This window comes from Lissotriton helveticus, chromosome 8, assembly GCF_964261635.1.
Source record: "Lissotriton helveticus chromosome 8, aLisHel1.1, whole genome shotgun sequence".
Lineage (NCBI taxonomy): Eukaryota > Metazoa > Chordata > Amphibia > Caudata > Salamandridae > Lissotriton > Lissotriton helveticus.
In genome coordinates this window covers 741286973-741301871 of record NC_136069.1, presented here as the reverse complement: position 1 = coordinate 741301871, position 14899 = coordinate 741286973, and the positions used below count along the sequence as shown (strand labels likewise).

General features: G+C 44.8%; 2 protein-coding genes across 3 annotated transcripts in view; one reads left to right on the top strand and one right to left on the bottom strand.

Moving 5' to 3' along the window:
* LOC144772894 (acetylserotonin O-methyltransferase-like) overlaps positions 1-3709 on the bottom strand; it is a 755766-nt gene extending 752057 nt beyond the window's left edge. The window contains exon 1 of the mRNA XM_078657566.1: positions 3608-3709. Coding sequence (XP_078513692.1) covers positions 3608-3679 — 72 coding nt within the window. The 5' untranslated portion in view covers positions 3680-3709. The remainder of the gene's footprint in view (positions 1-3607) is intronic.
* Positions 1-14899, top strand: part of LOC144772893 (uncharacterized) — an 80751-nt gene that overhangs the window by 51039 nt on the left and 14813 nt on the right. The window lies entirely within an intron of this gene.

Sequence of the window (14899 nt, the reverse complement as noted above, 5' to 3'; positions counted from 1 at the left end):
TGTGAAGGAGTCGGCCACATCGCCGACTCGTGTGTCTTGAAGCGTACCACTATGTCAATTAGTGATGTTCAAAAAATGCCAAGTGTCCGATTTGATTTGTTGTAGTTATTGGAGGCCTGGCCTGCTAAAAGTAATGCCCGTTTTGTTGCTTGCATAATTATTCTATCATTCATGCTGTTGGAGGGGTTTGAAAGGCAGCAGCTGTTTTTATTTCACTATCATTGTGGGATTTGCAGAGACGCTTGAGGAGTTCCTATTCTGAGCTCTACAAAAAAAATCAAGTCAGTGAGCCGGATGACATAAACACATCACTTTGAATCACTTGGATAAATATTTGTCACTTCCCGAAAAAGTTTAATAATTTATTGCACCCTAATAAACGAAGAGTTAAAATGGGAGGCTGGGGACGCCACTATATTGAAAACATTTTCCACATAGAGACGTGCTCAAAGTTTAACCTGGGGTACCTTTAGTCACTTTACATGGAGATATATCAGGTAAGAAAAGAATTGTGCTGCACTCAATTTCAAGCAGCCAGATATCCAATTACGATCATCTTTGTCTGATGGGGCAATGCAACAAGTAAACTGTTTATTTCTATCTGTTGCTCAGCTCTATTTGTCAAATGCAAATGCAGTCCTTGGACGTCTTTGGTGTGGACCTGACATCAACAGCCGTTATTCTAAATGGACACATGCTAATGTCACATTTTTTTTTTTTTGCAGAGTTTTATGTAGCGCGAACTAGACCCGAACTGAGGGCCATATGTATCATACTACCGTTTTGCGAATTCCAAATAGCGAATTTTAAGGAATCGCTATTTGGAATTCGCAAAACGGTATGTATGTACAAAATCGCTATTAAATAGCGATTCTTTACCATTCCTAATTTGCGATTAGCAAATTGCTAATCGCAAATTACCCATTCATTTCTATGGGCCAGGAGGCCCATAGGAATGAAGGTGCAATTTGCGATTAGCAATTAGCTAATCGCAAATTAGGAATTTCTTCAAGGGTGCAGGGGTGTCTCAAGAACACCCTGCTGCACCCCTGAAAAAGACATTTGGGGGCATATGGCGCACATACATGCCCTAAGGGCATGTATGGGCGTCATATGGCACCTTTTGTTTTTTGGAAAAAAGCTTTTTGAAAAGAATTCGCAAATTACGTTTGCGAATCCTTAATGGCATTTTTGAATATTTTTTGTTTGATACATTGGGCCTCATTTATGAAAGCCTTGCGCCACAGATGCGTCACTTTTTCCCATGTTAAAAGTGACGCAGCGGCGGCGCAAGGCCTTCATAAATAAGGCCCATTGCATTTAAGGAATCGCAAAAATTGCGATTCCTTAAAAGCAATTGCAAAATAAGGAATTGCAAATTTTGCTATTCCTTATTTTGCATCAAACATGTTTGATACATACCATTTGTCAAATTAGCATTCGCAAAGGCCGAAATTCGCAGAATTTCAGCCTTTGCGAATGCTAATTAGCTTGATACATATGGCCCCGAATCAGGTATCAGAGCGCTTTACATAGCACCAGTTACGTTACATGAGGACACACATTCAATTTAGGCACGGGGAGATTAAGAGATTTGCCCAGAATCACAGGAGGTTTTTGGCGTCGTTACCGAGACTCGAACCCGGATCCCCAGGTCCGAGGTCGACACTTATCTATTTTCTTGTCGCCTTCAGCCAGTATGTGTAAACAGCTGGAAAATCCCTGGCTGAAAGCTGTGCCCTTCAGTGTCTAATTAATATGTGTATTTGGCTTCAGGTAACGAGCGAGACAAAGTTTGGTGTTTTATTTTGCGTTTGAGCAATAGAGTTTGTCCCATTTTATGTTCAATCTCTCTAACTAGACCTTAAGTTAATGTCAGATTTTTCCTTAAGGGATGATTGGATATCCATGAGTCTTCTTTAAAGACTTTTGATCTGTGTAGTTGATGTTCTTTATTGACTTTTAAAATACTTTATGTTTGTCTTCTCTAAGAGCAGCTTGGCAGCCTCAGTCTCCTGCCACGCCTTGTTAGATGCTGTGAGCGCTTTCTGCATGGGCAAAACCTCACCCCAGTTTGTGGGCGCAAGTTGTGTGTGTGCATATTAAAATAAAAGGGACTTGTTTTTATTTAGGTCTGCTTGTTGCATTTTTAAGTGCTGAACAGTCGGCATGCATGCATAACTGCACTCAGTGTGTATCCTGCAGATTTTGGGAATGCTGTGTGTTTACATGCCGTATTTGTTCAGCATATTGTGATCGGTACGAGCTGGTAGAGGATTTTTTAGAGTATATATTGTGACAATGCTATTTGTGCTCAGAATAAAACTGGATTATTTAGTTTCAGTGTGCATACACATTCTGTATACGGAATATTTGCATGTGACCTATGCTTGAGTACGGTATGTGCGCTTATTATTAATGTACAGTTATTTTGATGCCATGCCTGTGTGTTATATAGGGTTTGTACAGTCTGTGTGCATACTGTGCATGCACATTGTGTTTTCCAAGTTTGTGTACATTGTCAGTACAGTATAGTGTGATTACATGTCAATGTTCCTCCTTTGTTTACTGCATAATGTAAATGAGGCTAGAATATAGTGTAGAAACACTCCAACAAGCTACATCTTTTTAACTCATTTTTGTTAAATAACATTTGCACAGGAAATTGTGACTAGCTTCCTAAAAAATGGCATGCCTACCAGAGTAACCCCCTACCCCGGGCCTAGCCCAGCCCACCTCACTCAAACTTCACCAGCCACCACTGTTTCTGTATGTCCATTCTTACACCAATTCTGCTTTTCTGTAAGCCTGCTCGCTTCTCCACAATCCTGCCACTCTCTGTGTTCACTTAAGCATGCCTTCGTCCTCCAGGTTGTCTACCCAGCACAAGCCTGCTCATTTTTCTCTCGGTGTCTTCTCTATCCCCCAATTCTAAGCCCCGATACCATTTTCCCATTCTTCCTCCGAGTCTCCACGCCTCCTCGAGAGTGAGTCATTGCTTTTAATATAATGTGTCCACTTTCGCCTCAGCCCGCTTTTGCTACTTTGCCATTTCTCCCTCCAGCCTGCCCACTTTCTTCTCCGCTGCCTACTTTCAAGTCAACGTGGCCGCTTCAACGGCAGTCTGTCCATTCTCTGGTCTTCTGTAAGTCTGCCCTGGTTCCTCTTGGCATAATTGGCCTCTTTCATTCTAACCCACATCTGTCCGCTTTCCCTCTCCACTATCTATTCATCCTGTCCACTTTATCGCAGTCTGTCCTTTGTCTTCTCGAGTTTTCGCATCCTCTCCTGCACTGTTTCTAAGCCTAGGAATCACGGAGGATGCAAGGCGGACACGTGCACAGTCTATCACTGCTGGTCACGCGACGCATCCAACGCAGGATAAATAGTAGGAACTTGTGTTAGTCGCCAGACTTTAGGGTCAAATAAACAGTTACTTTTATTTTGGCTTTATAAATTTGAGCAGCTGATATAGCAAAAACATATTAACATATTTACTATTTGTCTCAGTATGTCTACTTTCTGACCGTATTGGTTAGGAGAAATAATTTCTAATGTAAATAATAGCTATGTTAGATATACTTCTGCGAAGTCTAGAGTTGCCTACCTTAGAGGCAAGAAATCCATCTCTGTATTGGAGGAGCAGCCTGGGATACTGTAGGTCTTCGGAAGAGCTCATGATGTCCGTGACACACTGGCACGTGTCTGACCGTTCTACGTCTGACGGATTCATGTGGTGAGTAAGCTGTTTCAGCAATCACGGGCGAGGACTCGCATGTTACGCCTCTCATGGCCTAGTGCCAGGGGCCGCCGCAAAGCCCTTACTTTTTTTTCAACGAAGAGACGGAGCAATCTATAGGACCTACAGCACACATTATCATTTTTGAACTAGCTCTCTTTGTATAGTTTACAAAGAAAGGATGAAAGTATGAACTCAGGAAAACTTGAGAGTTGTAACACGCACTGAGCACGCAATTCAACCTACTGAGCTGTCTTAGCTCGCTTTGCAAGACGGTGCAGTTTGCACATTGTTCTTCACCCAATATCCTCTGTAGCACAACATGAGAATAATACATATTTTGTCTGCCTGAACCACTGTATGCTTTTATGGTGGGAGGCCCTTGCATCTACCTGAGTAAGGAGGGTTGTGTGTCTGTATAGGACAGAAATCTAACACACACGAAACTACAAACTATCCTTTTTGTAAACACATCAGATGAAATACAGCATCAATAGACTGCAAGTTAATCATGAATTAAATGGTTCAAGGTGGAATTTATGCACATTTGTCCAGGACAATTTGTTTCATTATTTTCTCCTTGATTCAGTGATTATGTAAAAGAATTGAAATAGATTTGTGAATTAGTGTTAAATCCCGTGAGAATACAACTGGCAGTGGTGACGCTGAAGTAATATAGCATGGATAGTTCCCTCCTTATAACACACACCTCAAGCCACTCACTGTTCTGTCCAAAATACATCAGTGCGTGAGACCTTTTTATTAGGGGACCATGCCTGCAAGCTTGTTTCTTGGATCCCAGCAAAGGGAGCATCACCACCCCTCAGCTGAGCATCAGTCATGCGCTGCAAACAGATTCTATTAGGGAGCAGGGCCTGAATCTCTTCAGCGAGGGGCGACTGGTAAACAGTGCATTCATTCAAACCAACTGGCAGCAAGAGGAAAACTGCAGTGCCATCATAATCCAGAGTGGCGATCTCTAGAGATGGTATGGCCTAAAGAGCATACTTATGTACCGTTTAAAGGAGGCATGGCCTCTGTAAATAAGGAGTTGTCACAAGAAATATACTGGTGTACTGGTTTTCCTTGTCTTGATGATTCTATTCTTCAGGTGGTTTTCCTCATCCTTCTTTCAACTCATGGACCTCTCTCCTCCACTTGGTCCTCATTTTCCTAACAGGTCCTGATCCTCTTAGTCTTCCAGGTTCCTGACCATAGTTTCTGATACTCCTGGGCCTCGCCCGCTTGCTGGTCTTGGTTTCCCTGATGGTGCTGCTCCCCCTACTCCTTTTGGCCTTCTTTCGACTCCTGTTTCTTCTGGTTCGCCTCCTCCCCCCTAAAGTCCCCTACCTCCTAGTCCTTGACTTCATCCTCATAGCCCATGTTCTCCCAGTTTGACTGGTCCACCTCGTGTTTCTGGTCTTAGACCTCTACTGGTCTTAAGGTTTCTTCTTTTCCTGCTGCTCCTGCTCCCTTCCTACTCCTTCTGGCTTTCTTCTGTTCCACCTTGTATTCTTCTTCTTCTCCACCTCATAGTTCTTGGCCTCCAGTCTCGCTAATACCATCATACTTGTCATTGACCTACTTCTCTTGGTCCTCCTGGGAATTCCGGGCTGTGAAAAAGTGGATTATTAGTTGGTTTGGATGATATTGTACCACAAGTAACACAACCACTCCTGTTGTTAGGTCCAGTAAAGGTTTCAATCATTTAAACCTAAGCTGAACTCCTGGTAGCTATGACACAGAACAGGCAGCCTTAACTTAGTAACATTTACAAAGCATTTAGAAGTACCAAAAAAGTAAAAAACACAACATAATAAAAATTCCATTCCAATTGCAAATATAGAGAACATTTTAATGAAAAAATGAGTCCAAAACAACAACAACAAAAAAATAAAGGAAACCGGAGATATGAATGTTTAAAGTTTGAGATGAAAGTAGTGCCAAAATGTGGAAAGCACCAACCATGGGCAACTGGTCTCAGTAGCCTAGGACAGTTGTAAGGTTTGAAGCCAACCACAATGGCATGCAGATAAGATACGAAGGCATGTAGATTCCAGTCAAACACTTACCTTTGGACTTAGAAATGTTACTGAAGAAAAGGTGGTTGTCGAAGACTCGTTAGCTTGGGCAAGCTGGATCATAGTCGCGGTTGTTATTGGTGGGTAGCTGGAGAGCAGGGTCCAGGCACACTCATCGATGAAGGCAGGAAAGCTCTTAGTCGGTGAAGTACAGTGTCTGTGCCCAAGAAGGTCTCAATGTCAAATGGCTTTGGCTCACATTGCTCTAGATGAAGCACTCTATGTTCGGACTTAAAAACTTTTCTGAAAATCAGATCTCTTTTAGGCAACAAAATATCAAGTTGGATTCTACCAGCCATTCAACGTCGATGGCGTTGGCTGGATAGCAGTCTAAGTCTACTGCAAGTACTTTGGAGGAAAAGTTGAAAAAAAGTTTCTATGTCCCTGTGTTTACAATTTGGGCATGGGGAGGGCATTTTAACACCAGCCAAGGGGTCCGGGACCTCAGGAACAACACTTGGGATTCAAGACTCACTTCAGATGAAGCATACAGCAGGGTCCAGTTGAACTGCTCAGCTGGGTTCTTCAGTAAAGTGAGCTTCTTGCATCTTTCATGCCTCTGTAGTTTAACAAAGCGATACAAAAGGGGATGATGGACGGAGCGTTTGAACAAATCAAACACTCACCCCCAGTCAACTGATCTGGGTTTAATCCATCACCATTCTTTAGTTCACTCACCCACCCCAGTTCAGACATGGCTATATGCAAATCAGTCTGACCCTGTGCCTTATGGGAACAGTCCAGCCCCAACTGCCATGCCATGCCTTCCCTGGACCGGAAACAAGCTTCTGAGGACCGGTTTGTGGCATTTCAGCTGTCTTCAGCCCGGCTTGCTTGAATCCAGTGGCAAAGTGAGTAAGGGACTCACGTCTGAGCATACCCTGCCAACTTATGGCGAACAAAGTGGTACAATAGTGGGTGGTGATGGACGGAGCATCTGAGCCAATCAAACACTCACACCCAGTCAAGAGATCTGGGTTTAATCCATCACCGTTCTTTAGCCCACTCTGCCACCCCAGTTCATACATGGCCATATGCAAATCAGTCTAACCCTGTGCCTCATGCAAACAGTGTTTGAATTGCTCAAGCGCTCCGTCCATCATCCCCTTTTGTATCGCTTTGTTCGCCCTAAGTTGGCAGGGCATGCTCAGACGTGAGTCCCTTACTCACTTGGCCACTGGATTCAAGATAGCCTGGCTGATGAGGATTATAAATCCGAAACCGGTCCCAGGATGCTTGTTTCCGGTCCAGGGAAGACATGGCTTGGCAGTTCGGGCTGGACTGTTCCCATGAGGCTCAGGGTCAAACTGATTTGCATATAGCCATGTCTGAACTGGGGTGGCTGAGTGAACTAAATAATGGTGTTGGATTAAACCCAGATCAGTTGACTGGGGGTGAGTGTTTGAATTGCTCAAGCGCTCCGTCCATCATCCCCTTTTGTATCGCTTTGTTCGCCCTAAGTTGGCAGGGCATGCTCAGACGTGAGTCCCTTGTTCACTTGGCCACTGGATTCAAGATAGCCTGGCTGTTGAGGATTATAAATCCGAAACCGGTCCCAGGATGCTTGTTTCCGGTCCAGGGAAGACATGGCTTGGCAGTTCGGGCTGGACTGTTCCCATGAGGCTCAGGGTCAAACTGATTTGCATATAGCCATGTCTGAACTGGGGTGGCTGAGTGAACTAAATAATGGTGATGGATTAAACCCAGATCAGTTAACTGGGGGTGAGTGTTTGAATTGCTCAAGCGCTCCGTCCATCATCCCCTTTTGTATCGCTTTGTTCGCCCTAAGTTGGCAGGGCATGCTCAGACGTGAGTCCCTTGTTCACTTGGCCACTGGATTCAAGATAGCCTGGCTGATGAGGATTATAAATCCGAAACCGGTCCCAGGATGCTTGTTTCCGGTCCAGGGAAGACATGGCTTGGCAGTTCGGGCTGGACTGTTCCCATGAGGCTCAAGGTCAAACTGATTTGCATATAGCCATGTCTGAACTGGGGTGGCTGAGTGAACTAAATAATGGTGATGGATTAAACCCAGATCAGTTGACTGGGGGTGAGTGTTTGAATTGCTCAAGCGCTCCGTCCATCATCCCCTTTTGTATCGCTTTGTTCGCCCTAAGTTGGCAGGGCATGCTCAGACGTGAGTCCCTTGTTCACTTGGCCACTGGATTCAAGATAGCCTGGCTGTTGAGGATTATAAATCCGAAACCGGTCCCAGGATGCTTGTTTCCGGTCCAGGGAAGACATGGCTTGGCAGTTCGGGCTGGACTGTTCCCATGAGGCTCAGGGTCAAACTGATTTGCATATAGCCATGTCTGAACTGGGGTGGCTGAGTGAACTAAATAATGGTGATGGATTAAACCCAGATCAGTTAACTGGGGGTGAGTGTTTGAATTGCTCAAGCGCTCCGTCCATCATCCCCTTTTGTATCGCTTTGTTCGCCCTAAGTTGGCAGGGCATGCTCAGACGTGAGTCCCTTGTTCACTTGGCCACTGGATTCAAGATAGCCTGGCTGATGAGGATTATAAATCCGAAACCGGTCCCAGGATGCTTGTTTCCGGTCCAGGGAAGACATGGCTTGGCAGTTCGGGCTGGACTGTTCCCATGAGGCTCAAGGTCAAACTGATTTGCATATAGCCATGTCTGAACTGGGGTGGCTGAGTGAACTAAATAATGGTGATGGATTAAACCCAGATCAGTTGACTGGGGGTGAGTGTTTGAATTGCTCAAGCGCTCCGTCCATCATCCCCTTTTGTATCGCTTTGTGCGCCCTAAGTTGGCAGGGCATGCTCAGACGTGAGTCCCTTGTTCACTTGGCCACTGGATTCAAGATAGCCTGGCTGATGAGGATTATAAATCCGAAACCGGTCCCAGGATGCTTGTTTCCGGTCCAGGGAAGACATGGCTTGGCAGTTCGGGCTGGACTGTTCCCATGAGGCTCAGGGTCAAACTGATTTGCATATAGCCATGTCTGAACTGGGGTGGCTGAGTGAACTAAATAATGGTGATGGATTAAACCCAGATCAGTTGACTGGGGGTGAGTGTTTGAATTGCTCAAGCGCTCCGTCCATCATCCCCTTTTGTATCGCTGTAGTTTAACAGGCAGTCAGCCAACGAACCCTTGGAGTCCACTTCTTTATCCTGGGTACCGGTTTGAGCAGGTCCAGCCCTTAGGGTTCCAAGACATGTTACAAATGAAGGTGCAGTTCTTTTTCTTTCTTCCATGGGTCCACCAGTATTCTAAAGAGGGTGTCCAAGGGTGCCACATTTATCCCTGGCAATAGCATGTTTGTTGAGGGGAGACTGCCACTCCCCCATCAATAGGGACACTCCCAGGGGTAGCCCAACCCTTGTTTGCAGCAGCTCCTGTGTGCCCTAATGCTAACAATCCCCCCACAATGGCCCATCTATCCAACACCAAGATGGCAGAACTGTTCTTCCCCTCTGCAGAGATCCTATGCCTACCCTAGAGATCTGGCCAGGGAATTGAGCAAACCGTTAAAATGTGGTTACTCAAACTGTTTCTGGGGGCAGCTCCACCCCTACTGGAATTGGTGCCTTGCTTGCTAGGAGGACAATAGGGAGGCAGACCGGGTGTGAGCTATATTTATCTGTGACAGGGCAGGCCTCTATGAAGATAATCCAATTTCTGGGCACTGCCTGAAAGGTCAACTCATCAGAGGAACAAGATGCCTCCACAAACCAGCCTATTGCCTCTGCTCTGGGAGTCAATGCACACTTATTCACAGAGCTATTCAGCTTCTGTATGAAAATTAGAAGCTCAGACACACTGGCTTCCAGAGACTTTAGGTAGGTTTGAGGTAACGTTTTAAAAGTACCTTTTGTAAAATATTTGTTACAATTTTGACTTTATCAATAAATTGGATCTGTAAGAAATATTTTAAAAAGTTAAAGAATTCACTTTTTTTCTGGTTCTTATTTGAAATTAGTTGTATTAACTTTAATAAAGTAGCCAAAGCTTTCCCATAGTACAGCAAACCCTGTTACAATCAAAATGGCTTTTAGGGCATTGTCACTGTTAGGACATATTTGCCATTACAATGAGCATTCCCTACTTTTAAATATCATGCACCCCGCTTTTTGGTATAAGCATTTAAGGTCTACATAGGGGTATGAATGTTTAAAAGAAGTGTTTTGTCCTGTGAAAAAGAGTTATTTTGGCAGGCTGACGTTCCAGTTTAAACCTGCACTGCCAATTTACTGGTGGCAAACCTGCAGTCATGTTTTGTATGTGCACTTTAATGCTGTCATAATATGTGCTGCAGCCCATTAGTTACATTTAACTTACAATCTCTAGGTACCCTTTGTACCATATACTAGGGACTTCTAGGTAAGTTACATTTGCGAAAGAGAAGAATGGCCATTTTCAAAATGTTGTAGTGGTCAGAGCATAAGCACTGTGGTCTGGTTAGTAGTGTCCCAGCCTGCAGAGTGAAAAAAAAACACAGCAGCATCAGTCTAACAAAATGAGGTAAACCATGCCAATAATAAGGCATTTTCCTACACGTCCCCCAGCCATGGATGAAAGGTGAGGAGCATTTCAGTCATTCCCTTGGTGTTAGACCTGGCTCCTTGGTGTGGGTCTCCCTTCCATTTGTTGCTGTGGCCTCATGTGTTTTTGCTGGTTGTAGATGCTTTGGGCACTGTGCCACTGCTGTCCAGTGCCACAGTGCAAGTGCTCCCTATGGTAAATTGATGTATGGATTAGTGACTCCATGATTGGCCTGTTTGGTTTACTTGTCAGACCCTAGTAGAGTGCACTGGGTGTGCCCAGGACTTGTAAACCAAATGCCGTTGGTGGGCTTGCAGCACTGGTTGTGCAACCCACAGAAGCAGCCTGTAAAAGTGTCTCCCAGGTCAGCCCTTGCACAGCCTGTGAGCAGTCTGGTACTGCCATGCTGACTGGGCAAGTGCACCCACTTGCCAGTCCCTAAACATTCCCTTTTCTGCATATTAGTGACCCCTATGGTAGTCCCAAGGGCAGGGTGCATTGTAGGTAAAAGGTAGGACATGCCCTGGTGTGTGTGTGGCATGTCCTAATAGTGAATTACAGCCATTTTTGTTTTTCACTATTGCAAGGCTACCTGTTCCCCATAGGCCAGGATGGGCAGTTTGATTATTACATCTTATCGTAACTGACTGAGGGAACTAGGTAGAAATTCGAGTTTTGCATGCCTGAACTCAGAATGATAAAATACATCCTTTAGTGAAGTTAATTTTAACATTCTGTGTTTAAAAATACCACTTTTAGAAAGAAGGTATTTTCTTGTCTAACCCTCCAAGCCTGCCTCTACTAGGTTGTTTCAGAAGCAGTTCCATTGGGCTGAGAGGCCTATGGTGCAGGCTTATGATGAGGCTGCATTGCACAGCCTCAGTTCAGATAAGAAGCTACAAAGTCAAACATGTGCTAGGCAGAAGGGATTCTAATGAGCTGTGCAGGCTATGATGTGGGCTTGCGTTGAGGCAGCATCATGCTGTGTTGGTTCAGATGAGGCGCTGCGAAGAGCTGTGTCAGGTTTGTGTTGCTCCTAGTCAGTTCTGATGAGACCACAGCAGAGGTGGCAGAGCACTTTTAGCCCCACTTCTAAGTGTCCAGGACTGGAGGGGCACCACTTAGGGGTTCAGGACAGATGTTTGATGGAACCACACATGCATTTGCTAAACATGCCTTTACAATGCAGTCACTACCCTGACTGCAGTTACCACCCTTCCCTTTACCATGCAAGTCATTACAACAACTTGTTTCAGGGAGGCGCTGGATTTTGGAATAGAATAAATTACTAACACAACTCCAGTGGGTGTATCAAAAGGAAAGATATGGGACCTAATATCCGACACCAGTCCAACACGGCATTCCCTAGAAGAAGTTATTGTAACGATGTGTGTGGTAAAGGAACTCATGGTAAGGTTACAATCGTGGTAGTAACTGCATTGTAAAGGCAATTTGTGGCTCGGCCTTCATGGTAAAGGATATTTCCCTGTTAGGACTCACAGCAGACAGAGTCCAGGTGCAGGGTTCAAGATGGTAAGAATATTTTCTGCCCCTCAAATTCTGATCAGGAGGCCATCCAACTAGCCATTGAATTAAGTCTGATAGTCCTGAGTTCAATGTGCAGGTCCAGTCCTTCCCGCTCAGGCAGCAGGAAAGCAGAGTATCAGTGGACAGCAGTCCTTCTTCTGAGTCTTATACAGGTCCAGAAGTTTACTGAAGAGTTGGGTCAGAGGAACCACTGCTTATACCTGGTGCCTATTTTGAGTCAGAGAAGGTTCTAGGCCCCTCCCCTACAGAGGTGTCTAGAATATCCTGCCTCCTTGCACTGGCAGAAGCTTGTTTGAGGGTACAAAACACTAGATTGAAAACCATTGCAAGTGTGCTGAGGAAGAGCCTTTGTGATGTGCAAGTGTGGCAGGTGACAGTTTCTCACCTTCATCCTGATAGAGATGGTCCATTGTTAGAAATTAGATCTCTGGTTGGCTAAGGCTTGTCAACAACCAGAAAACCCTGTCTTTTGGGCGTAAATTATGTCACTATATCTTGCAACAGGTCAGTCTTATGTCAGTAATCACTGTTACGCTCCCCTATCCACTACCATTTCTTCAGGGGTATTTTACTGCGATATGTCCGAAATTTTTAGAGAGTTAAAAAAAGGAAAATATTGGCCACCATATCTTAACAGTCACATAGAACCAAAAACACAGGATGTCTGAAACCCTAATCTACACAGTGCACCCACCAAATGAAATTGGAATTTGAGAAAGGGTAAATCTTGAACCTTTCTGGTCAGTGGTCACCACCTCGGGTGTAGACACAAATCACCAACACAGCATTCCACTGAGAGACAAGGAATAAAGATGTAAGATACCAGAATTTCAAGTGAGGGCTAGATGACAAATGCTCAAAATATCGCAAGGCAAGACTGGACTAAAATGTATACAAATGAACACGATTACAGATGATCAAAGATCCTATGCTACTGAGTGCATGGATGTAGAATTTCTAGTGCATTAGGGCAAAATATTTAGGACAGATCTCTACTCATAGGTTATACATTTCTATCAGGGCCCTGAATTATGGGATCAAGGCTAGGAGGGCACAAGTAGAATTAGCTCAGAATGGAACATTTTACTATTAAATTTAGTGTCTGGTGGTTTCCAGGAATGAGACCAGGCCCATAATGACTAGAAGAGAGATATCTAACGGGTCAAAGATATAAAGGAGCAGAAGGGTTATCTGCCCTGGGAGATCAACAACCTGAGAGAGGCGCTGGTGTCCCAAGTCAGATATTCGGCTAGCCGGAGAACAGACCACGCTCAATGCCAGGCATCCGCAGGAGAGTTCTACCGTAGAATCTGACAGTTGGGTCTGATATACCTGAAATTGAGGAACCCAGGTTCTGTGGTGACGCAGTGGCCTACGCCCATTCAGTGCAGGCGGTTTAACCACATGTGTCCTAGGACACTGGAAGGACTTTAAGGAACATTTTGTTACGTACATTTTGAAATAGAACATTTTGTACATTTCTGAAAAAAAGAACATGTTTTTCACGTACATTTATTATTGCGAGAGGTTGCTGCACTTACTTGTGCAAGCTATGTTTCAAAATATTACTTTAGCAATGTTTTCAGGAAGCTGTACCAACGTGCACCAGTCTGTGTATGTGTGGGTGTTGGTCTTGAAGCTGTGGAAAATTACTACTTCACATTAGGTCAATTTACTACGTTATTTTTCAGTGCAGCCGAGAATGTGTTTTCAACCTTATTGTGGCCCAGTGCATTTTGTTAGCCTAAGACATGTCTTTTCGGCCTGTGCCTTGGTTCTATAACCCCAGGATTCAGGGAGTTAGTGGGATTTAATATGTTGATCATGTGTAGCAAAAATTGAGGGTCTTTAAGCATATTTCAGGTTCTCTCTGGCAGGGTCATATGTGACATTTTGCTATCAAGACAGCTAAGAGATGCTCTTTCTGGTGATCAGATGGTAGAGCGTGATTTTAACCCTTCATCATCACCCCCGTCTTACTCATTTATGAACACACTCTTTACTGAGTATCTTGGCGACCCTACAGCTAGTGGGGGTATCCAGGGCATGTCATTAACATAACACTTGAATGTACCTTGGACCTGCTCTTTCTTCTTTGTTGTTTCTCCGTCTGACCTAAGGAGTATTTTGACATATTCTGCATCTCGGTCATTAAGCAGACGCTCATACTGGGCGGCTGTAGGGCTCCTGCTCTGGGTGTCTCTGCCTGGGGGCAGAGGGGGAGCAGTGGGTATGTCACAGTGAGTGCCAGGTGCTGTTATCTTGCCCATTTGTAATTGTACTCCCGTCCCATCCCCGGGAACTCTATCCATGTCTTCATACTTCGCTATCTGCTAGATCCCTGTGCTGGCATAATTCATCCCAACTGCCTTGCAACCTAATCTTTTATTGCAATGGCTCTCAATCTGAAAAGCGCAACACAGTATTATGAGTATCCCAACAATCGGTATCATTAATTTCAAAATTCCTGTGAGCCATGAAGGCATCCAGTCAAAATTGAACCAGTCTGTTGGAATAATGTCCGCAGGGGCACCTCCTTCATCGACCATTTCTTTTCCCAAGTTGGTCAATTCCTCAATGGCTCTGGCGATCGATCCGTTGTCCTTGTCATTTCCTGGTATGAACGTGCAGCAAGACTTCCCTATTTGGTGACACAAACCACCGTCTTTGGCGGTCAGCATGTCCAGGAAGTAGCGATGTTCCAGAACCATTAGTCTCAATGGGCGCAGCTCTTCCCTAATGGCATTTAGTCCGTCTCTGGTGCTGTTGATGGCTTTCATGACCTCATAGCGCGTCACTTCCAGCCAACGAGCATTAGCCTGAGTTTGGAACATTGGGACTGCTCCTCCAAAGAAAAGTTGGGCCTCGTTGAAGAGGCGGAATTCTTCTGGAACTTTACCAAGAGCTTCGCCTGCAAAGTACTCCGCTGTTCGCCGGTGGCGGTGGAGGAATGTCACGTCGCCTGACATGGGGTGTGTCAGTATGTGAGAGGCATTTGATGCTGGCACCACCAGATGTACT